This window comes from Salvelinus namaycush, chromosome 22 (genome assembly GCF_016432855.1).
Source record: "Salvelinus namaycush isolate Seneca chromosome 22, SaNama_1.0, whole genome shotgun sequence".
Taxonomy (NCBI): Eukaryota; Metazoa; Chordata; class Actinopteri; order Salmoniformes; family Salmonidae; genus Salvelinus; species Salvelinus namaycush.
Genome location: NC_052328.1, coordinates 13,338,004 through 13,363,204, shown reverse-complemented (window position 1 = coordinate 13,363,204; position 25,201 = coordinate 13,338,004). Strand labels below are relative to the sequence as shown.

Here is a 25,201-nt window from a genome sequence, read left to right as displayed (position 1 = left end):
ACGGAAACATGGCTCACTTGGGATACCTTATCAGAGTAGGTACAGCCACCCGGTTTCTTCACGCATCGTGCCGACAGAAACAGACATCTCTCTGGTAAGAAGAAGGGCAGGGGTGTATGCCTTATAATTAAAGAGTCGTGGTGTGATCATAACAACATACAGGAACTCAAGTCCTTTTGTTCACCTGACCTAGAATTCCTTACCATCAAATGCCGACTGCATTATCTACCAAGAGAATTCTCCTCGATTATAATCACAGCTGTGTATATCCCCCCCCCCCCCCCCAAGCAGACACCTCGACTGCCCTGAAAGAACTTCATTGGACTCTATGTAAACTGGAAAGCACATATCCTGAGGCTGCATTTATTGTAGCTGGAGATTTTCACAAGGCTAATCTGAAAACAAGGTTCCATACATTTTATCAGTATATCGAATGTGCGACCCGGGCTGGCAAAATTCTGGATCATTGCTACTCTAACTTCCACAACGCATACAAAGCCCTCCTTCGCCCACCTTTCCCTCCGCAAGGCAATCAAACAAGCTAAGCGCCAGTATAGAGACAAAGTAGAGTCGCAATTCAACGGTTTAAACACGAGACGTATGTGGCAGGGTCTAAAGTCAATCCCGGATTAAAAAAGAAAACCAGCCCCGTCGCTGACACCGACGTCTTGCTCCCAGACAAACTAAACAACTTCTTTGCTTGCTTTGAGGACAATACAGTGCCACTGACATGGCCCGCTACCAAAACCTGCGGGCTCTCCTTTACCGCAGCCAACGTGAGTAAAACATTTAAACATTTTACCCTCGCCAGGCTGCCGGCCCAGACGACATCCCTAGCCGCGTCCTCAGAGCATGCGCAGACCAGCTGGCTGGTGTGTTTATGGACATACTCAATCAATCCCTATCCAAGTCTGCTGTTCCCACATGCTTCAAGAGGGCCACCATTTGTTCCTGTTCCAAAGAAAGCTAAGGTAACTGAGCTAAACAACTATTGCCCCATAGCACTCACTTCCGTCATCATGAAGTGGTTTGAGAGACTAGTCAAGGATCATGTCACCTCCACCCTACCTGACACCCTAGACCCACTCAAATTTGCTTCCCGCCCCAATAGGTACACAGACGACGCAATCACACTGCCCTAATCCATCTGGACAAGAGGAATACCTATGTAAGAATGCTGTTCATCGATTACAGCTCAGCATTTAACACCATAGTACCCTCCAAACTCGCCATTAAGCTCGAGACCCTGGGTCTCGACCCTGCCCTGTGCAACTGGGTCCTGGACTTTCTCACGGGGCGCCCCCAGGTGGTGAGGGTAGGAAACAACATCTCCACCCCGCTGATCCTAAACACTGGGGCCCCACAAGGGTGCGTTCTCAGCCCTCTCCTGTACTCCCTGTTCACCCATGACTGCGTGGCCATGCACGCCTCCAACTCAATCATCAAGTTTGCAGATGACACTACAGTGGTAGTCTTGATTACCAATAACGACGAGACGGCCTACAGGGAGGAGGTGAGGGCCCTCGGAGTGTGGTGTCAGGAAAATAACCTCACACTCAACATGCACAAAACAAAGGAGGTGATCGTGGACTTCAGGAAACAGCGGAGGGAGCACCCCGCCATCCACATCGACGGGACAGTAGTGGAGAAGGTGGAAAGTTTTTAAGTTCCTCAGTGTACACATCACGGACAAATTGAAATGGTCCACCCACACAGAGAGCGTGGTTAAGAATGCGCAACAGCGCCTCTTCAACCTCAGGAGGCTGAAGAAATTTGGCGTGTCACCAAAAACACTCAAACTTTTACAGATGCTCAATCGAGAGCATCCTGTCGGGCTGTATCACCGCCTGGAACGGCAACTGCTCCGCCCACAACCGTAAGGCTCTCCAGAGGGTGGTGCGGTCTGCACAATGCATCACCGGATGCAAACTACCTGCCCTCCAGGACACCTACACCACCCGATGTCACAGGAAGGCCAAAAAGATCGTCAAGGACAACAACCACCCGAGCCACTGCCTGTTCACCCCGCTATCATCCAGAAGAGGAGGTCAGTACATATGCATCAAAGCTGGGAGCGAGAGACTGAAAAACTGTTTCTATCTGAAGGCCATCAGACTGTTAAACATACATCACTGAAATTGAGTGGCTGCTGCCAACATACTGACTCAAATCTCTAGCCACAAAATTGGATGTAATAAATGTATCATTAGTCACTTTAAACAATGCCACTTTATATAATGTTTACATACCCTACATTACTCATCTCATATGTATATACTGTACTCTATACCATCTACTGCATCTTGCCTATGCCATTCGGCAATCGTTCATCCATATATTTTTTTAATGTACATATTCTTATTCATTCCTTTACACTTGTGTGTATAAGGTAGTTGTGAAATTGTTAGATTACTTGTTTGATATTACTGCACGGTCAGAACTAGAAGCACAAGCATTTCGCTACACTCACATTAACATCTCCTAACCATGTGTATGTGACCAATAAAATGTTATTTGATTTAATTTGATGTGTGGAAGACAGAACACCACAGTAGAGTACAGTAAAGTGTTTTTTAAAAGTTGAGCAGATTATTGTACAGTAAAGTACAATACAGTTAAGTAAAGTTTTAAAACGTTTAGTACAGTTTAGTACAGTAGAGTAGAGTATAGTAAAGTACAATGGGCACTTGTGGGCACGAGTACATCCGGCGCCGACAGAGATGGTTTCTTAGGAAACTATGCAGTATTTTGTTTTGTGTATGTGACCAATAAAATTTGATTTGGGCAGAACTGAAAAAGCATGTGCGAGCAAGGGGGCCTACAAACCTGACTCAGTTACACCAGCTCTGTCAGGCGGAATGGGCCAAAATTCACCCAACTTATTGTGGGAAGCTTGTGGAAGGCTACCTGAAACGTTTGACCTAAGTTAAACAATTTAAAGGCAATGCTTCCAAAAACGAATTGAGTGTATGTAAACTTCTGACCCTACTGGAAATGTGATGAAATAAATAAAAGCTGAAATAAATCATTCTCTCCACTATTATTCTGACATTTCACCTTCTTAAAGTAAAGTGGTGATCCTAACTGACCTAAGACAGAGAATTGTTACTAGGATTAAATGTCAGGAATTGTGAAAAACTGAGTTGAAATGTATTTGGCTAAGGTGTAAGTAAACTTCCGATTTCAACTGTATGTAGACGTTGAAATCAATCACATTTCAACTTCTTTTTAACGTCCCTGGATGTCTGGTGTCGTTCGGTGCTCAGTGGGTAAGGATGCTGGTTACAGTACATGGAGAGACAGGGGGCTCATGGGTAGGTGTTAGTGAGAACAGATGGAGAGGGAGGAAGAGATTTCACACTGGCTGTGACCACCAGATGACAGAAAGAAAACAATTATGAGTAGAACGTAACAGTATGCCAGTGGAATGGAGGACTGTAGCAGGTGACTCAACTGTGGTTTGTGTCTACTATTATTTCCCATTGTAGCCAATTAAATTCTGTTACCAATTTGGTAATCTCGTTCCCAGACTCGTTCCCCAAATGCATGAAGTGACTGGTGGACCAACCTGTCAAACTTGGCCTTCGTTAGCCAATACAGAAAGACTGGGAGAAACTCCCGAAGCATTGGTTTAATCGGCTTAGTCTACCAACCAATTATATCCCACAACAGCTCCCCGCTAAACCTCCCCGAACGTGTCTCGGGCCTCCCGAGTGGCACAGCTGTCCAAGGCACTACATCTCAGTGCTAGAGGTGTCACAACAGACACCCTGGTTCGATTCCTGGCTGTGTCACAACCGGCAGTGATTGGGAGTCCCATAGGGTGGCGCACAATTGGCCCAGCGTCGTCTGGGTTTGGCCGGTGTAGACCGTCATTGCAAATAAGAATTTGTTCATAACTGACTTGTCCAGATAAATAAAGGTTAAATGTAAAAAAAAATTGTGCACCTTTTTATGGAACCACGCCTCACAGTTGTGTGATTGGCAAAAATTAAATGATGAGAAATACAGTATATACAAAAGTATGTGGACACCCCTTCAAATTAGTGGATTCGGCTATTTCAGCCACACCCGTTGCAGACAGGTGTATAAAATCGAGGACACGTCAGTGCAATCTCCATAGACAAACATTGGCAGTAGAATGGCCTTACTGAAGAGCTCAGTGACTTTCAACGTGGCATGGTCATAGGATGCCTTTTTTCCAACAAGTCAGTTTGTCAAATTTCTGCCCTGCTAGAGCTGCCCCGGTCAACTGTATGTGCTGTTATTATGAAGTTGTAAATGTCTAGGAGCAACAACGGCTCAGCCGCAAAGTGGTAGGCCACACAAGTTCACGGAATGGGACCGCCGATTACTGAAGAGCTTAGCGCGCAAAAATCGTATCTTCTTGGTTGCAACACTCACTTCAGAGTTCCAAACTGCCTCTGGAAGCAACGTCAACACAATAACTGTTCGTCGGGAGCTTCATGAAATGGGTTTCCATGGCCGAGCACCCGCACACAAGCCTAAGATCACCATGCGCAATGCTAAGCGTCGACTGGAGTGGCATAAAGCTCGCCGCCATTTGACTCTGGAGCAGTGGAAACGCGTTCTCCGGAGTGATGAATCACGCTTCACCATCTGGCAGTGTGACGGACTAATCTGGGTTTGGCGGATGCCTAGAACGCTACCTGCCCCAATGCATAATGCCAACTGTGAAGTTCTGTGAATGAGGAATAATGGTCTGGGGCTGTTTTTCATGGTTTGGGCCAGGCCCCTTAGTTCCAGTGAAGGGAAATCTTAATGCTACAGCATACAATGACATTATAGACAGTTCTGAGTAAAGTACACTTAATGATCAAAAGTATGTGGACACATGCTCATCGACGATCTCATTCCAAAATCATGGGCATTAATATGGAGTTGGTCCATCCTTTGCTGCTATAACAGCCTCCACTCTTCTGGGAAGGCTTTCCACTAGATGTTGGAACATTGCTGCGGGGACAGCCACAAGAGCATTAGTGAGGTCGGGTACTGATGTTGGGAGATTAGGCCCATGAGGTCAGGGCTTTATGCAGGCCAGTCAAGTTCTTCCACACTGATCTCGACAAACCATTTCTGTATGGACCTTGCGGTGTGCACAGGGGCATTATGCTGAAACAGGAAAGGGCATTCCCCAAACTGGTGCCACAAAGATAGAAGCACAGTAAGGTCACTCGCATAGAATTCTATTGTCACTCCCACTAAGGCCAACCTTGAATCATTGATGTCCCAGGCTTATATGCACTGTGAACAATAGCCTGGTGATGAGGTTACCAATTTGGTAATTTTGAGTTTTAATCCCTTAATAATTCATAATCCAAATAGATAACAGTAAAATTACAATAATGAATTGGTAGTTCTACCTTGTCACTTCTGTCAACTGTCATTTTCCTCCCTCATGAGGGAGAGAAATGATAAAATATCTGAATGATTTCAGGGTTTTGGGTAACAGAATTTCAAGGCACAGGGCAATGTTTCTTAAACTTACTACACAAGGCAAATATTTTCAAAAAAACGAAATATAAGTGTTGATATTAGTTGGTAGGGGTTTTTTCATCAACATTATTCTGTTTTTGATATATTTCAAATACCTTTTTAAGACTTTTTCTAAGACCCCTTTTCTGTCTGTTTGCTTATTCCTAATATTTAGGATAGAGAATGTATTTTAAAAATGCTTATAGAAAATATAGACTCATCTTTCATTTGACACCAGATTTGACATACTCCTATGAACTTCACATGCTGGTGCTCATGGGCCCTTTTACGTGGAAATGACCTTAGTGGTGTACCACAATTGACATATGTTGCAATTGTTGATGTGTGTAGGTTTCCAGTAGGTGTTCTGTACCATCAGTGCATGGCTGTGTGCTGTATACAATGTAGCTTTTAAAGTAGCTAGGTATCCTGAGCGGTTGAGTGTGTAGGTTTCTCTGTACCACGGGTGTAGGTACTCTGTTGTACCATGAGTGCGTGGTTGCGTTAGCTGGCAGGTCGTCATGGCTCCCGCAGTCTGAGGGTCCAGTGCCAGTTTAATTGCAAACAGGGCGGTGAGGAATGTGGGCGAAGCTGCCAAGGGCCAGGAGTGGTGGGCGCAGGCAAGGAGGGCCACTACTACACCCCCCCCCCCCCCCCCCCCCATCCATCTGTTGCTGGGGTACCAGAGGGGGTCAGAGAGTTTGGGCTTAACACTACTGAACAGGGGTTTAGAATAACACAACAGTATCAGCTATGTCTACCTCCTACACACACACACACACACATTTCACATTTCAAGCATAGTCGAGCCTCGAATAACCCCAACATTAGATACAAACCCCTTACGCACGGCTCGTCAAACTGTGTGTTTCCTACTCTACCCTGTTGTGATGTCTCACATCAATATATACCTTCTGCCATCTCTGTTAACACAGAGTTAGAGAGTGGCTGGGTGCCTGAAGGGAGCTGCACACTAGAGAACCAAGGCTGAGAGTCATGAGGGCAAGATGCTGATTAGTTCTACATTACCTTCCATTGTTGTTCCTGGTAGCAGTCACTCTGCTTCGCTGCGCTGCGTCATTTAATGTGTCGTACTGCAGCGCATTGTGCTGCATCGTGTTGGGTTGTAGAACACTGTGTATATTATATAATGCTGTTATGCTTGGCTTGCTGTCTGTCAACGTGTGGAATCCTGCAAGTCAGGCAGACAGACAGACAGACATGTTCGCTCCTAGCATGTGGCTGGCCTCCTAAGAACGTGTCTCAGTCTGTCCAACACGTTGCTCTGTGGTTTTCAACACACATTCCTCCCCTTCCTCTCTCCGCCCACTCTTCCTCCCTTCATCCTTCCCTCCTGCGACCCTAACCTCTGTCCACTTTCCTTCCTTAGGGAGCCGTCCTGTGTCTGCCTCAGACACCATCTGTCTGTCTCTCTGTGTGTCTTTTCATCTCGCTCGCCTTTCTTCACCGCCCCTGTTTTCCCTCACACTGTCTAGTATGTGATTTCCCCTTTTGTTTTCTGTGTAGTATTACTGTCTGAAACATGCACAAGTGTAAACACTGGCTGCTGACTTTAATACAGAAAAGAAGCAGGTTCACTCTCACACATAAATGGTAGTATACAGTACCTTATCCATGGGGTAGTTGATGGACGTCAGTACCGTGACTCCATGCCAGGTGCTTCCTATTCTGCACTTGAGTGTGTCACTTGAAAGGGCACCATGACACTTCATTGAACCAAGGCGCTGCACTCTGTCCTCTTATAATGCAGCCTGGGTGGGAGATAGGGAAACTGGCGCCGCTCCCTGGTACCACATAGAGCCAGAATAGAGCCCGCAGGTTGGGTAACTCATCAGACTGGCACTGGCAGGGATTTCCTCTTAAGTAACACAATGTTACCGAGGAAGATTAGCAGATAGTATTTTATTCCTCCGGTATGCCCCGACATGCCCCGTCGAAAAAACCATTAGGCAGATTAAGACGCGTGGATGAGGGAGAGCAGGAGAGAAAAGAGGAGGAGAGCGGGCGAATCAGGAGAGATAAAATAACAAGAACGCTAGAAGAATTGGTTTAAAGAGGAGGAGATGGTGTAGTTTAGCGTTTTTCAGCGCCTTTGCTAGTTTTTTACCCAACCAAATTCTAATTTGAGGTATTTAAAATCTGGCACTAGTACCTCTCAAATAAGATATATATGCCTCTGTGGCTATGGGACCGTTCCTCCTGTAACTTCTCCAGACCGCTAGCAGACACCCTTAGCCTTCTGTTAATTGTGCTAACACTAGTTAGCCTTGGCTTGCAAAACTACCTCTAACTTCCTTCATTCTGGACACAGAGACATAAAAATGGTATCCACGATTTCATCTGACTCTGGGGAAGTAGATTGGAGGCGTCATTGCCAAAATCCCCAAATCTCCCTTTAACTCTATGAGGACCGAAGAGGCTGTTTTTACACCACCAGTCACCCCTTAAGACGTCCCTGTTTCAGAAGATTTTATCCTCCGACATGGTGAAGAGTTTTGTTCGAGAGAGTAGCAGAGTACCGTTAGTGTTCTGATTGCAGAGTTTCAGTTTTAAGTGTGTGTCAGGCCCTGTCTGCTTTCCTGCCACCCTCCTCTTTCCTGTCAGCTCTATTTTTGTGACTCCACTGCAATTCCTCTCTACACAGGGTGTATCATCTAGGTTTCGTCTTCCTTCAGATGGCAGTTAACGCTCGTGCCACACCAGGGGTTTTCAGTAGAGAGCAGGAACACATATTTTCATTTTTCTTTGGGGGGGGGGGTGTGGGGGGGGGGTGACTGTGAACTAGATCACAACACCTCATCTCTCTCACCAAGCATGATGAGAGTTGTGTCACAGTTGTTTTTTCCCCTTCCGTTTCTTACCATGCAACTGCCGTGAATTGAGCTACTGTCCACAAGAGTTTGGACTTCTGTTTTTAAGCCAGAGGATGAGTCCGAGTCGTGTTTCATTGTTAGTTTTACCCAAATAATTGTACATTTTCAGTTATAAAACTGACGATTGTTTATTTTTTATGTTTCGTGCGTTGTATGCGAGTGTTTACTGCGACTGTCACCCTAATTAGCTACTAGGCGGCTACTTTCCACGCCGTTGCCGGACAGTAGTGCTTGTCAAGCGGGAGCGAAGGGTGCTGTGTCCTGGTGCTGTTGCCGTTCATTCCCTCCCCGTTGAGTAGTAGACCGTATGTATCAAGGTGACATCTACATGGTGAAGAATATTATTTATTGTGTAGGCTGCTATCCTACTTGAAATAAAACGATGTGAGAGAAAAGAATTGCCACATAGCTACCGCAGTAGTACAGCCCTTTCAGCCTCGCAAAACGATATCGAGTGGCAACAAATCTGCCCACATAGCTGATTCACTTTCCGTACACCCACTCCTTTCGACACGCCCATACTCTGGTCGCCATATTGGGCTTCAGCTAACCGTACTGGACTTCACTGCCCATACCATGAGTCATTGTAGAGCCCATTGTAGATGTACAGTATGGTGGCAATGGCTTCTCCTCGTTCTCCCCCCCCCCCCCCCCCCCCCCCCCCCCATCTCTTCCTCCTGGGTAGTCACTAGTCCCCTTTCTGTTTAGGTTTTTCCTTCCAACTTGGTAGAGTGCTGCCTTAAAATAATTTGCTGTCTCGCTCGCTCCCTTTCTCTATCTTTCTCTCTCGCTTGCTCGCTTTCTCGGTCTTTCTCAAACCGTGGAGAGTAAAACGGTCCACTCTGGTTGAAATCCCTGCCATCGGCTGGGACCTGCTCTCCCTCTGAGCCTCAGATTTAAAACAATAGATAATACTAGCACAGGGCAGAGGGTCCAGTTTCAACTGTCGGCTAAGTATCCAGCAGGAGTAGCCTATGCACACATGTGCAGTCTTAAAGAGCCTCATGCACATCAACAGAATACCTATCTACATACATACTTTGCTAAAATCTTAGTGAGAATGTGTGTTTTACAGAATGTGTATTTCTGCCATTGTGCTCTCTGTCTCCCCCCTCAGGCCCAGTGTTTTGGCTGTGCTCCTGGAGTCATGTGTGGAACAGTGGGTTTCATTTCGTTTCATTTCGACCAGACCAGGTGCTGATCATAGAGTTTAGATTAGACAGTTAAAATGTATTTTTGTTTCATCACAACAAGGAACATTTATCTCTTTCACAACAAAGCCAGAGACTACACTGTAGGGCAGCCATAGAAGACCATTGTCATTCTAGAGTGATGTTATAACCTTGACGTGAGTATTCGTGTTGTCACGATACGAGAATTCCGACTTCGATACCAGGTTTCGTATCGTGATACTCGACACCATCATGATACTCAATTCCAAAAACGATACCGCAGAAGAAAAAAGTATGAGCTAAAGTCCCAGAATGGCACTTGATCCAGACGGACTCCGCTTCCTGCTCTGTTCAATCGTTGGCCATCTCTTGAGTTCAATATCATCACATTTGAAATTTTTTACCTCAATTCCTTTGAGACAGCAATGTATGCATTAATGAATCAATCATACGGTCAATTTGACTTTGTTTGTATCAATTGAACTACAAAAAAACAACAAAAATGGTAATCATTTATTTGAATGGTACATCTCTATTGATGAACTGGGTAAATCAAGATGTAGCCTAGGACTCTTCACAATACAGATGAATGGATATTATTCAAAAGGAACGGGTGCATAGAGGTGAGCTTGTTTACGCTGATATCACAGGGCTACAGATGACAAACAATCCCTTCTATTTAGGACTTATTTTATTGGCAACTGCTAGGAGAACGTATTCCTTTATTGTACTGATCAACAGCATTTGCGCAGAAAGAAGCAAAATCTATTTTTATAAAATTGTGCGCTGTCTCTTTAAGATAGCAATGACATCATCTGTGAGGCAGATCGTGGCTGTGTAATCTGACTTTGCGAGCAAAATTGGTCACGCTTGCGCAGTCCCGTTCCTCTTTCTCTTGGAAGTGCTCTTAAATCTGTCACACCATGGCAGACACCAACTGACTTCACTGACTTCACCACTGGAGATTCTGGTGCCTCCCCCCCTTTTCCTATGCAGTGCCCTGCCCTGCGAAAGAACCGCTTTGTGCTGCTGAAGAGACACCCTTGCAAGATTGTCCACCTCCAAGACCGGAAAGCACGGACAGGCCAAGGTTAACATGTGTCACACCCTGGCCTTTGTTATATATATTTTCTTGATTAGTTTAGTTAGGTCAGGGTGTGACATGGGGGATGTTTGTGTGTTTTGTCTAGTTTAGGGTGTGTGTATTGTTTAGGGGGTTTTGTAGTATGTATGGGGTTGTGTTCAGTGTAGGTGTTTAGGAAAGTCTATGGTTGCCTGATTTGGTTCTCAATCAGAGACAGCTGTTTATTGTTGTCTCTGATTGGGAGCCATATTTAAGGCAGCCATAAGCTTTAGGTGTTTGTGGGTAATTGTCTATTTTGAACGTTTGTAGCTTGTGTATGCACTAACGTTTGTAGCTTCACGGTCGTTTGTTGTTTTGTTTTGTAAAAGTGTTTGTTTCGTGTTTCGTCATCTCTAATAAAAGAAGATGTCCTCATATCCCGCTGCGCCTTGGTCCGCTTATTATGACGATCGTGACAACATGATGGGCATTGACATCTTCACCAACAAGAAGTATGAGGACTTGTGTCCCTCCACCCACAACGTGGATGTGCCCCATGTCAAGAGGAACGCTTTCCAGCTGTTGAACATCATTGATGGGTTCATGTCCCTCATGAGTGACAATGGCGAGTGATTCAGACCTGGGCAAGGAAATAGAGCAGAGGTTTGCCACCTCTGAGGATATCATGGTCTCTGTGCTGTCCACTATGGGGGAGGAGTATGCAAATGACCAGCAAATAGAAAGGCTTGACAGCCCAGGCAACAAACTCCACCCACAATCAGGTTCTAGCATTTGTATTGGTTCTATATGCGATGGCCTTCACACAAAACCTCAATCATTCTGTTTTGATTATTCCTTTTTTTAGTGTCTCACTCCGATGCTGTGCCGGACTGTCCCACTGTTACTGTGGCTCGCTCACTGTGTTGGATGGCATTCTGCTGGATCACTAAGATATTGTTTAGTTATACATCATTTACTAAATAAAGAAAAGTACTTTTTGAAAATATTGTTTTTTCTTTTTTTAACTTCTTCCTCATTCCTCTGTTTTATTTTTGCCTTAGAGATGTCTTGGTCTTACCACATACATCCCTGAATGTTTAAAATAATAATAATAATCCAGAACAACAACAAAAAATCGAATAATAATATATATTCTTTAAAGGATTCTGACTTTGTCTCTCTGAAATCTAATGAATGTGTTTTTGGCAGGGAGGGTGACTAACAGCTTCGCGAGGGGCGAACGAGGGGCCCAGACAGCTCTAGAAATCAATGAGGAAGTGGAGCAGGAACTATTCTCTTCGCGCTATAATGTCACCTCTACGCGCTCTCCCCTCCCCCTTTTTCCTCCTCCTCTTCCTCGTTCTCTCTCTATGTTGACAGGAGCCTTATTGCTATCGGCATTCCAGGGGTTAAAGATCTGTGAGCCAACAGCAGCAGTGCAGCTCGGCGTTAGCCACTCCCTGAGCCAGCCAAGGATAAAAAAATAAAAAATATTGATCTCCTCCTCCTGCCTCGCTCTCTCGCTCACTCATTCGCTCCGGGCTTTGTGTGAGCGTGCAGTGGTGGCACTGTGTGTGAGTGTATGCCAGAGAGAGCAGACACAAACGAGAGAGAAATAGGGGGAGACTATAAAAGCATTCTGTTTGCACACAGACAACCAGAAATCCTTCTGACTGCAGTCGAGGAAGACTAGAACCAGATCGAAAGGAAGAAGGAAAGGAAATAGACTCTAGAAAAAGAGAGAGAGAGCGAGGAAAAACAGGACTGCCTGAGACGACGAAAATAATAGTCTATCACACACACACGTATACACAGTCACAAACACAGCAGGCGTGTAGCAGCGAGGGTACTCACTCACACACTCTCGGACAGTACAAAAAAGGCAGGAAGCTGCCTGGATCTTGTCAAGGGAGAGGTGTGTGTATCCGTCTGCGGGCGTGTGTGTGTGTGTCGGCAGTGAGAGGAGAATGGAGGAGGGCTTGTTGTCTGTGGCCCCAGCATGCAACTCTACAACCACCAACGCCTTGCTCAACAACCACTGTGCCGGTAATGTACTGTACTATAACCGTAGAATTGCTTTCAGTACTGTTCCAGAGAGAGATGTTTGGAGGTTAATGGGGTGCCAGCTCCATGTGGTTCATTGGCGCGTGTGTGTGCGCTCTATGGGGTTTCCCCCAGCTATGCACTTGAAGTGGAGTTTGCTGCCGAATCTCTCTACTGCAATACCATCTGTGTGGTTTACCAGAAATGACATGCAAGTGGTTTTAACAGACATTACCTTTATGACTTTCTTAGCTTGTGTGGGTCATAGTGAAACTATAGAAGTAGGTAGGTAGATAGTTGTATAATGTAGATTACTGTGAAGGAGAATAGCCCATTTCACGACCCGCTGTAGTTCCCCTGTGTTGTGCGGCTGTTTACCGGTCTGTGTGACTGGCTGCTCATTCATACGATTACCGCTGCAAGCCCGATGGTCTGTGTTTGGACCAGTATGACCATTCACTATTTATTCAGAGAGCACACCCCAGTGAGACTGCTTCTGATTGACCCGAGGACAGGTCTGAGAAAGTAGAGCCATCTAGATGTCTGTCTTTATAGCAGGGAGGATATGAATCCGAGAGAGAAGAGTGAGAGAGCGAGAGAACACGTGGCTGTAGATGGAGTGTGACTGAGTTAGGTAGAGAGAAGGAGGGGAGTGTCGTAGATCACAGCGGTGTGCCCAGGGTTGGGGAGTAACGGATTACATGTAAGGGATTACAAAAATATCGTAATCGGATTAGATACTTTTGGAAAACTAGATAATTACTTTGAGGATTACTTTTAAATTCAGAAAGGATGTTTTCTCAATGACATTCAATCAGCTTTGAAAAAAGGTGCAAGTTTTTAAGTTTGTTCCACCTGAGCGAGTCTGACCACAAGTCAGAGACCACTATGACCACTACCACTACTTTGATGGATCGCGGGAAAGAGCAGGAGTAAATAGGCTTTTTTAGGCTACAGTCCAAGCTATGTCTTCCAATGGTGCGACTGCTGTCGGCATCCTAATGTTATCCAACTGGAATAAACGCTTGGTAAGGATAACAGCAGTGGTCTAGTCTACGGCGATCACTTATTATTCATATCTACATAGCGCATTGATGTGAATCACACTGCTGCTCTCATTTAGCTATTTGCGGATTTTGTGGTTGTTGTGGATGGCTGTTCGTAAATCTAAATGTGTATTTGAACCCAATGGTTGAATTCAAGAAGTTTAAGCTGCCTATCAATCATTGTTTTTAAAACCAGTGGACAGCCAGTGTAAAATGCTCTCTTGAAACAGCTGCATAGTGCGGATCCCATCCTATGGAATAAAATTGGGGCTTTTATTGCTCAATCTAATTCATGCTGATAAAATCAATAGTCCTAATGGACACATGCTCAAACTTGCACACTTTTGATAGACTTTTTTTACATCCAAAATTTCGGACACCTATTAATTTAAGGGTTTTTCTTTATTTTTACTATTTTCTACATTGTAGAATAATAGTGAAGACATCAACACTATGATATAACAAATGGAATCATGTAGTAACCAAAAAAGTATGCAAAGCTGTCAAGACAAAGGGTGGCTACTTTGAAGAATCTCAAATATAAAATAGATTTTGATTTGTTTAACACTTTTTTTGGTTACTACATGATTCCATGTGTTATTTCATAGTTTTGATGTCTTCGCTATTATTCTACAATGTATAAAATAGTAACAATAAGGGAAAAACCCTTGAATGATTTGGTGTTATAAAACTTTTGAATGTTACTCTATACAGTGGGGCAAAAAAGTATTTAGTCAGCCACCAATTGTGCAAGTTGTCCCACTTAAAAAGATGAGAGAGGCCTGTAATTTTCATCATAGGTACACTTCAACTATGACAGACAAAATGAGAAAAAAAATCCTGAAAATCACATTGTAGGATTTTTAATGAATTTATTTGCAAATTATGGTGGAAAATAAGTATTTGGTCAATAACAAAAGTTTCTCAATACTTTATTATATACCCTTTGTTGACAATGACAGAGGTCAAACATTTTCTGTAAGTCTTCACAAGGTTTTCACACACTGTTGCTGGTATTTTGGCCCATTCCTCCATGCAGATCTCCTCTAGAGCAGTGATGTTTTGGGGTTGTTGCTGGGCAACACAGACTTTCAACTCCCTCCAAAGATTTTCTATGGGGTTGAGATCTGGAGACTGGCTAGGCCACTCCAGGACCTTGAAATGCTTCTTACGAAGCCACTCCTTCGTTGCACGGGCGGTGTGTTTGGGATCATTGTCATGCTGAAAGACCCAGCCACGTTTCATCTTCAATGCCCTTGCTGATGGAAGGAGGTTTTCACTCAAAATCTCACGATACATGGCCCCATTCATTCTTTCCTTTACACGGATCAGTCGTCCTGGTCCCTTTGCAGAAAAACAGCCCCAAAGCATGATGTTTCCACCCCCATGCTTCACAGTAGGTATGGTGTTCTTTGGATGCAACTCAGCATTCTTTGTCCTCCAAACACGACGAGTTGAGTTTTTACCAAAAAGTTCTATTTTGGTTTCATCTGACCATATGACATTCTCCCAATCTTCTTCTGGATCATCCAAATGCTCTCTAGCAAACTTCAGACGGGCCTGGACATGTCCCCCTGCTTAAGCCAGTACACGTCTGGCACTGCAGGATTTGAGTCCCTGGCGGCGTAGTGTGTTACTGCTGGTAGGCTTTGTTACATTGGTCCCAGCTCTCTGCAGGTCATTCACTAGGTCCCCCCGTGTGGTTCTGGGATTTTTGCTCACCGTTCTTGTGATCATTTTGACCCCACGGGGTGAGATCTTGCGTGGAGCCCCAGATCGAGGGAGATTATCAGTGGTCTTGTATGTCTTCCATTTCCTAATAATTGCTCCCACAGTTGATTTCTTCAAACCAAGCTGCTTACCTATTGCAGATTCAGTCTTCCCAGCCTGGTGCAGGTCTACAATTTTGTTTCTGGTGTCCTTTGACAGCTCTTTGGTCTTGCCCATAGTGGAGTTTGGAGTGTGACTGTTTGAGCTTGTGGACAGGTGTCTTTTATACTGATAACAAGTTCAAACAGGTGCCATTAATACAGGTAACGAGTGGAGGACAGAGGAGCCTCTTAAAGAAGAAGTTACAGGTCTGTGAGAGCCAGAAATCTTGCTTGTTTGTAGGTGACCAAATACTTATTTTCCACCATAATTTGCAAATAAATTCATTAAAAATCCTACAATGTGAATTTCTGGATTTTTTTTCTCATTTTGTCTGTCATAGTTGAAGTGTACCTATGATGAAAATTACAGGCCTCTCTCATCTTTTTAAGTGGGAGAACTTGCACAATTGGTGGCTGACTAAATACTTTTTTGCCCCACTGTATGGCATTTGGACATTTCTTATGCCATTTGGCCATGGTTCAAAACGACTACACATGGTTGATGATATTACTAGGTTAACTAGCTTGTTCTGCGTTGCGTATAATCAATGCGGTGCCTGTTAATTTATCATCGAATCACAGCCTACATCAACTTTGCCAAACGGGTAATGATTTAACAAAGGTGCATTTGCGAAAAATGCACATTCGTTGCACAAATGTACCTAACCATAAACATCAATGCCTTTCTTAAAATCACAGAAGTATATATTTTTAAACCTGCATATTTAGTTAAAATAAATGCATGTTAGCAGGCAATATTAACTATGGAAATTGTGTCATTTCTCTTGCGTTCAGTGCAAGCAGAGTCAGGGTATATGCAACAGTTTGAGCCGCCTGGCTCGTTGCAAACTGTGTTTCATCCAAACAAAGACCGTAATTAATTTGCCAGAATTTTACATAATTATGACATAACATTGAAAGTTGTGCAATGTAACAGCAATATTTAGACTTAGGGTTGCCACACGTTCTACAAAATACGGAATGGTTCCGTATTTCACTGATTTGACTATATTAATGATCAAAGGCTCGTATTTCTGTGTGTTTATTATATAATTAAGTCTATGATTTGATATTTTATAGAGCAGTCTGACTGAGCGGTGGTAGGCAGCAGCAAGCTCGTAAGCATTCATTCAAACAGCACTTTATTGTGTTTGCGAGCAGCTCTTTGCAATGCTTGAGGCACAGCACTGTTTATGACTTCAAGCCTATCAACTCCCGAGATTAGGCTGGCAATACTATAGTGCCTATAAGAACATCCAATAGTCAAAGGTATATGAAATACAAATGGTATAGAGAGAAATAGTCGACGCGTCATTATTCCTATAATAACTACAACCCAAAACCTCTTAACTGGGAATATTGAACCACCAGCTTTCATATGTTCTCAGCAAGGAACTTATACGTTAGCTTTTTTACATGGCACATATTGCACTTTTACTTTCTTCTCCAACACTGTGTTTTTCCATTATTTAAACCAAATTGAACATGTTTATTTATTTGAGACTAAATAGATTTTATTTATGTATTATATTAAGTTAAAAGAAGGGTTCATTGTTCATTCAGTATTGTTGTAATTGTCATTATTACAAATATATATATAAAAATATGCCGATTTTTAATCGGTATCGTTTTTTTTGGTCATAATCGGTCGACCACCACACTGACCAAAAAGTTATTTTGTTGGCATTTACGTATGTCCCCGTTACCAGTAAAAAAAATAATCAATACTATTTCTTTCACTTTTTGGTAGTGCTGTTTCGTTGTTCATTTGTTCAGTCGTTTCAATCTCAACCAGGAATTCATCATACATGTCAAGCAGTGAAGTTTCAGCTCTGTCTGTCCGTGGCCTCTTCCTTGGTGCACACTGTCACTGTGTCCGTTTCCATCTTGTCCAGCTGTGTATGTAACATTTCACATAAACCCTGTTTTTTGTCTGCATCGAAGTAGCCGTCCTTGTACCTAGTGTCGAGCATGGTGGTGACACAGTAAAGAGAGAATGCCACCGAATCGCTTGTTCACAGCCTGTGTCGGCAGTTTTGTGGAGCAGGCGTTTCAATGCCATGACAGAGGGTATCACGTCTGCTGCAGGCGCAGTTGATGAGCTTATTTCTAGAGTCAGTTGTTCGAATGGAGCTAGCTAGTGTGTTCATGTTTCCAAGTTTCAAACATGCTCTCAAATGCCATTGAAATGGAAGCAGCGGTATGACAACCAGCACATTTATGAGCATGCAATACAACTTTCCTCAGTACGAAATCCTCGACGACTCACTGTGCTGTCAGACTCCGCATGCTCATGGGGCTGATATCGCTGGTCCAAATGTCAGTCGTGAAGCTAATAGCAGTGACGCTATTACTATGTAACTCCGGTAGGGCAACATCTGAAGAATAGCGGACTTGGTGCACTCGCACATGTGTACTGTTGCTCTACCAGTCGGCGAAAGCCAACATCACCCACGACAAAGAATGGTTGATTGTCAAGGGCAATGAATTCCATTATCTTGGCGTTAATGGATTTCGACCTTTGAGGTGTCTGGCTGAAATTTTCTTACTCTTTTAAATGACTGCTCGTCTTGTTGACTGCTCGATCCACACAGCAGACATTGTGGGCTAGGTTAGGAATGCTGCATCTACCTACGTTATATGGGTATGCACGTCAGCTTTGACATCGGTTTTGCACATCGGCGTTAAACTAGACATCGGGCCGATGCCGACGTTGGCATTTTTAGCTAATATCGGCCGATTCCGATATGTTCACCGATATATCGTGCATCCCTAGTTTAGACTTCAGCTACAGACTTCGGCTTGCCTCAAGAAAACATTTTGTGTGCACGAACAGTCCTAAAAAAACAGCAATAAACCAAAACAAACAAAAACGGCACAAAAAGTTGTCATAATATATGCACAAACTGTTCCGAAATGTTTTAGATCTGGAAGCATGTGGATGCCTTTAGGGCTGTGGGAGATGTAGGAACACTTCATTTGGGCAAATTATGACTCTCACACTCGCTCTCGCTCTCCTCTCGCTCTGTCTCTCTTCGTACTCCCCTCCCCATGCCACCTTCCTTCAAAGCACACACCCTCCTCCCTGAGTGAGCGAGAGGCAGAAGAAAACACAAAGGCAGTCAACAATTACAGATACAAACTTTACCTCTGTCTTTCTCTCTTCTCCTCTCTCACTCTATATCGTACACACAGATTTACACATGCATACTAATAGGCAGACATATGTTCTGACATATACATATACTACATGCAGATACAGGTCTATAGACATACACACACACACACACACACACACACACACTATGTATCTGTGTGGTGTATAAGAATTAGGGTTTAATAGAACAGGAGGTGCTGTGTGTTAGGTTCTCTGCCATCTGGGAGAATCACCACTCTGAGAGCATTCACAGATGGCCTGATTCGAGCTTTACAGTTCTTTCTCCAGTGTGTGTTTGTGTTTGTGCACTGAAAGAGCTGTAAAGTGTGTGTTTATAGCAACTAGCGAGTGTATAGAATTTTCTGATCGAGCCGTGAAGTATGTAGGTGCATAGTGAATACGCAGTGTCCTTTGACAAGGCTGTAACGTGTGTCTTTTAGTAACACAGTGTGTATTACAGTGATAGAGTTGTAAATTACAGTTGAGCGCTGGGCTGTGTGTGCAGCTTCTCTCTGCTAATCCAATCTCATCCATCATCAGATCCCTGCTTCTGTCACTCTCTCTCTCTCTCTCTCTCTCTCTCTCTCTCTCTCTCTCTCTCTCTCTCTCTCTCTCTCTCTCTTCTCTCTCCCTCTCTCTCCCTCTCTCTCCCTCTCTCTCCCTCTCTCTCTCTCTCTCCCTCTCTCTCTCTCTCTTTCTCTCTCTTTCTCTCTCTTTCTCTCTCTTTCTCTCTCTTTCTCTCTCTCTCTTTCTCTCTCTTTCTCTCTCTTTCTCTCTCTTTCTCTCTCTCTCTTTCTCTCTCTTTCTCTCTCTTTCTCTCTCTCTTTCTCTCTCTCTCTCTCTCTCTCTCTCTCTCTCTCTCTCTCTCTCTCTCTCTTCCCCCCCCTCTCCCCACACACACACTTGGCCTGGCCGCACAGCCTAATGTCTTACAACAAACATGTCGCCGCATGCAGAAAACAATTTAAAGCCCCTACGAGCAGCCCGCAGGAATCTGAGCACCATTACGATTTACACGCCACTTATACACACACACTCTTGTACATATACGCTGTTGTGTGCACACACATACAGTGCATTCGGAAAGTATTCAGACCCCTTCACTTTTTCCACATTTTGTAACGTTACAGCCTTATTCTAAAATATATATATTTTTTATTATCATCAGCAATCTACACACAATACCCCATATTGACAAAGCGAAACAGGTTTTTAGAAATTTTTGCAAATTTATTAAAAGAAAAAAACAGATACCTTATTTACGTAAGTATTCAGACCTTTTGCTATGAGACTCAATTTAGCTCAGGTGCATCCTATTTCCATTGATCATCCTTGAGGTATTTCTATAACTTAATTGTAGTCCACCTGTGGTAAATTCAATTGATTGGACATGATTTGGAAAGGCACATACCTGTCTATATAAGGTCCCACAATTGGCAGTGCATGTCAGAGCAAAAACCAAGCCATGAGGTCGAAGGAATTGTCCGTATACCTCTGAGACAGGATTGTGTCGAGGCACAGATCTGGGGAAGGGTACCAAAAAATTTCTGCAGCACTGAAGGTCCCCAAGAACACAGTGGCCTACATCATTCTTAAATGGAAGAAGACTTCCTAGAGCTGGCTGCCCGGCCAAACTGAGCAATCAGAGAGGTGATAAAGAACCTGATGGTCACTCTGACAGAGTTCCAGAGTTCCTCTGTGAGATGGGAGAACCTTCCAGAAGGACAACCATGCAGCACTCCACCAATCAGGCCTTTATGGTAGAGGGGCCAGACGGAAGCCACTCCTCAGTAAAAGACACATGACAGCCCGCTTGGAGTTTGCCAAAAGGCACCTAAAGGACTCAGACCATGAGAAACCAGATTCTCTGGTCTGATGAAACCAAGATTAAACTCTTTGGCCTGAATGCCAATCGTCACGTCTGGAGGAAACCTGGCAACATACTTACCGTGAAGCATGGAGGTGGCAGCATCATGCTGTCGGGGTGTTTTTCAGCGGCAGGGACTGGGAGACTAGTCAGGATCGAGGCAAAGATGAACGGTGCAAATTACAGAGAGATCCTTGATGAAAACCTGCTCCAGAGTGCACAGAACTTCAGACTGGGGTGATGGTTTACCTTCCAACAGGACAACGACCCTAAGCACACAGCCAAGACACCCCCGGAGTGGCTTCTGGACAAGACTCTGAATGTCCTTGTGGCCCAGCCAGAGCCCGGACTTGAACCCGATCGAACATCTCTGGAGTGACCTGAAAATAGCTGTGCAGCAACACTCCCCTGTGAACCTGACAGCTTGAGAGGATCTGCAGAGAAGAATGGGAGAAACTCCCCAAATATAGGTGTGCCAAACTTGTAGCGTCATACCCAAGAAGACCCGAGGCTGTAATTGCTGCCAAAGGTCCTTCAACAAAGGACTGAGTAAAGAGTCTGAATAATTACGTAAATGTGATATTTCCTGTTCAAAAAACCTGTTTTGCTTCGTCATTATGGGGTATTGTGTGTAAATTGATGAGGGGGAAAACAACTTTTTAATACATTTTAGAATAAAGCTGTAACGTAACAAAATGTGGAAAAAGTCAAGGGGTTTGAATACTTTCTGAAGGCACTGTACTTGCCCATAAATTCATAAAATGTGTTTTTGTTTGTTTGCTCATACACATAGCATAGAGTTAGTGTGCAAAAATAAGACGTTTTTGATCACTACATGAATGTATGTCATCAATGGATACCATCCAAACATGAGGAGTGTGAGAGAGCAAGTGGCAAGGCTTAAAGAAAGGGACTAAGTGCAGGAGAGTGAGAGATGAGAGGAGAGTGATGATAGACCTTGTCAAAGCATGGCTGTGCTCCACATTTCATTATGGAGGCTAAAACCTCAGACTTAAGTGTGTGTGTACGTACGTGCATGCTAGCTTGTCTGTGTTTTTGCATGCGTCTTAGTGCGATACTATATACTGCCGGAGACTGGGGTCATAAATCAGTACATTACACATGATACTATGCTTTCAGAGTGGCGCAGTGGTCTAAGGCATTGCATCGCAGTTGTGGACGCGTCACCACAGACCTGGGTTCGATCCCGGGCTGTATCACAACCAGCCGTGATTGGGAGTCATATAGGGCGGCTCACAATTGCCCCAGTGTTGTCCGGATTAGGGGAGGGTTTGGCCGGGGGGTCAGGTAGCCTAGCGGTTAGAGCGTTGGGCCAGTAACCGAAAGGTTGCTGGATCAAATCCCCAAGCTGACAAGGTAAAAATCTGTCGTTTTGCCCCTGAACAAGGCAGTTAACCCACTGTTCCCCAGTAGGCCATCATTGTAAAAAATAATTTGTTCTTAACTGACTTGCCTAGTTAAATAAAGGTTAAATATTTGTTTTACTTTTTTTTAAACACTCCTATTGCCTCTCCTTGGTGTGTGTGTGTGTGTGTGTGTATGAGAGAGTGTGTCTTTGTTCATTAACAGGATTAGATACTACAGACCGGGCATCAGTAATGGTGATTAAGTATTGATGGAGGGAGTTGCTGTAATAAATCTGATTAACCAGGCCTCCAGAGTGTGTGAGGACAGGAAATAAGCCTGAAATGGCTCCTGTGTGTGCTCATGTGTGCGTGTGAATGCATGAGTCTTTTAACACATTGCGCAGTGTGGTTTCTCTAACCCAGTCCCATTTTTAGAACAGGTACTGATCTCTGCCACTGTCTTAACACAATCTGTGTATGTGTCTGTACTCATGCAGATATACCCCAGGGGACAGAAGCACACATAAATACAGCATTGCTGTGCCTCCTTCATTAAAACCTGTGAGAAGGATTTTGATGAAGATGTGGAAGAAGGGGAGGTCGAGGGAGATGAGTGTGTACCTCCAGTAGCAACCTGTTTGTCAAACACTGACAGGACGGTGACCTAGGCTGGGAGAGCAGATGTCATGACCCTTTGCCCTGCAAAGTCAGTATGTGCAGCTGAAGGGAACTGGAACCAGTCTTCCCAGTAAGACCTTCACTGGAGATGATGACCTCCTGGGTGAAGTGTTGAGCTGTATTAAACCTCCTGCCAATGGGGCTAACATGGATAAATACAGGCTTACTCAGTTAGAGGGAGACCATATTCATAAGGCCGTGTTCATGAAGTGTCTCAGTTATAAATGCTGATATAGGATACGTTTTGCATTTTAGATGATTGTCAATAAGATTATATGGGCAGGGGGGTGAGGACTGATCCTAGATCAGCACTCCTACAGTTTTTGAATATGGGCCCTGGAGCATGTCTGGAAACACAGCCGTCTACTGTAGTTGAGGAAGGCATCAGTAATGAGGCAAGCATTGGAAAGAGCCTGGTTGGTTTTTAGTGTCAACACCAACCATTCGAGCAGCCATTCAGTGTTCAAACCAAAACAACTCTGATTAATTGTATAGTGTTGCTTCCTGTTTGACAGGATGTGTGTTTTGTGATTATGCTCCCTCTTAAGAAATCCTTATTTCAGTCTGCTGATTGCTTCACTCTTCTCCTTCTTTCTCCAGCTTTGATTATAGCCTGTGTGATCTCACTTCCTGTGTGTCCTCACTTCCTTTGTGATGTCACTTCCAGCAGGTCCCAGCTAGTGTCCTTGTCCTTTAGCCGCATCTGTGCTCTCTAGTCCCTCAGCCTCTAAACAACTTTTCACACTCACACACTGAACATATCATCCCACGGAAAACATTCACAAAGATATTCGGAAGTGCAATTACTCACTTCTCATGTGCTTATTACTCAGTTATTACATTCACATGACTTGAGAACACTAAATGTGTTCTCAACACACAGACTACAACAGGATAGTTAGCAGAGGAGTCAGGTTTTGAATTGCACATTTTCTCTACGATATGTTTTGACAGGGTGTTGGGTAATAGTCTGCTTATCCTCCAATCAGTCTTTAGAGTTTTTGCAATGCTCTACTGATAACAACAAGGGTGTTATCGTGCTGGAGTGGGTTACACAGTAAATTGTGGCATCTATTACTGAGAAGGATATCACCATTCACATCCGGCCTCTTTCACCATATTCTCAGGGTTTCCTCCTTCCTAGGCTAGGCTGGGGGTTCACACAGGGCCTTAAAACCTTTCTGTATCAATGAATGCAAATTCAGCCCATCCTATACATTGTATTTATTTTAATTTGATTGATATATACTTTACAGCTGGGACGATAAACCAAAATGAATCGACACCGACCATACCAATCACATATCACAGGCATTTTGCAGTAGCCTATACTAGAGGAACTGTTATGTTTGAAATGAAATACGTTTGCTAATATGGGTGATTGTTAATGGAACAATTGATGGTTACAACCATCAAACTAGTAGTACTTAGGGTTTGGCGGTATCCAGATTTACATACCTTCATACCGTGTCTGTGCCATCCTGGGATATACAATATCACTGGCTATTTATTTTTTTACACACCCCCCCCAAAAAATACCCCAAAATCTCAGTTACCAGAATGCTAAGCAATTCCCATGGTTGGTTGCTAGGTAAATGCTAACAAGCGCATGTGAACATTTACTAAGACGGACAACCCAGCTCATAAATTTATGCAAGTAGCTATCTCAGAACCTAGTGTGCGGCACACACAATACATATATTAGACAGCAGTGCTCTTAGTAAAACCCAGATGTAGAGAATTTCTTAGCTATTTAACTTAATAGTTATAAGATGCATATATATATATATATATATATATATATATATATATATATATATATATATATATATATATACAGTTTAAGTCAGAAGTTTACATACACTTAGGTTGGAGTCATTAAAACTTGTTTTTCAACCATATATATATATATATACAGTTTAAGTCAGAAGTTTACATACACTTCGGTTAGAGTCATTAAAACTTGTTTTTCAACCACTCCACAAATTTCTTGTTAACAGACTATAGTTTTGGCAAGTCGGTTAGGACATCTACTTTGTGCATGACACAAGTAATTTTTCCAACAATTGTTTACAGACAGATTATTTCACTTATAATTCACTGTATCACAATTCTAGTGGGTCAGAAGTTTACATACACTAAGTTGACTGTGCCTTTAAACAGCTTGGAAAATTCCAGAAAATTATGTCATGGCTGTAGAAGCTTCTGATAGGCTAATTGACATCATTTGAGTCAATTGGAGGTGTAGCTGTGGATGTATTTCAAGGCCTACCTTCAAACTCGGTGCCTATTTGCTTGACATCATGGGAAAATCAAAAGAAATCAGCCAAGACCTCAGAAAAAATTGTGGACCTCCCCAAGTCTGGTTCATCCTTGGGAGCAATTTCCAAACACTTGAAGGTACCACGTTCATCGGTCAAACAATAGTACTCAAGTATAAACACCATGGGACCACGCAGCCGTCATACCGCTCAGGAAGGAGACGCGTTCTGTCTCCTAGAGATGAACGTACTTTGGTGCGAAAAGTGCAAATCAATCCCAGAAGAA

At 43.6% G+C, this 25,201-nt stretch overlaps 1 protein-coding gene and 1 pseudogene across 2 annotated transcripts in view; both read left to right on the top strand.

Moving 5' to 3' along the window:
* The window catches only part of LOC120017569 (echinoderm microtubule-associated protein-like 4), a 98,992-nt gene that overhangs the window by 32,174 nt on the left and 41,617 nt on the right, over window positions 1–25,201 (top strand). The window contains exon 1 of one of the 2 annotated variants that reach the window (XM_038960410.1): window positions 12,178–12,671. The exons of the other annotated variant lie outside the window; for it this stretch is intronic. Within the exon in view, the coding sequence (XP_038816338.1) occupies window positions 12,593–12,671 (79 nt within the window). The 5' untranslated portion in view covers window positions 12,178–12,592. Of the gene's footprint in view, window positions 1–12,177; window positions 12,672–25,201 lie in introns of those variants that run through there. 2 annotated transcript variants of the gene reach the window in all.
* On the top strand, window positions 1,562–12,048 carry LOC120017874 (annotated as a pseudogene).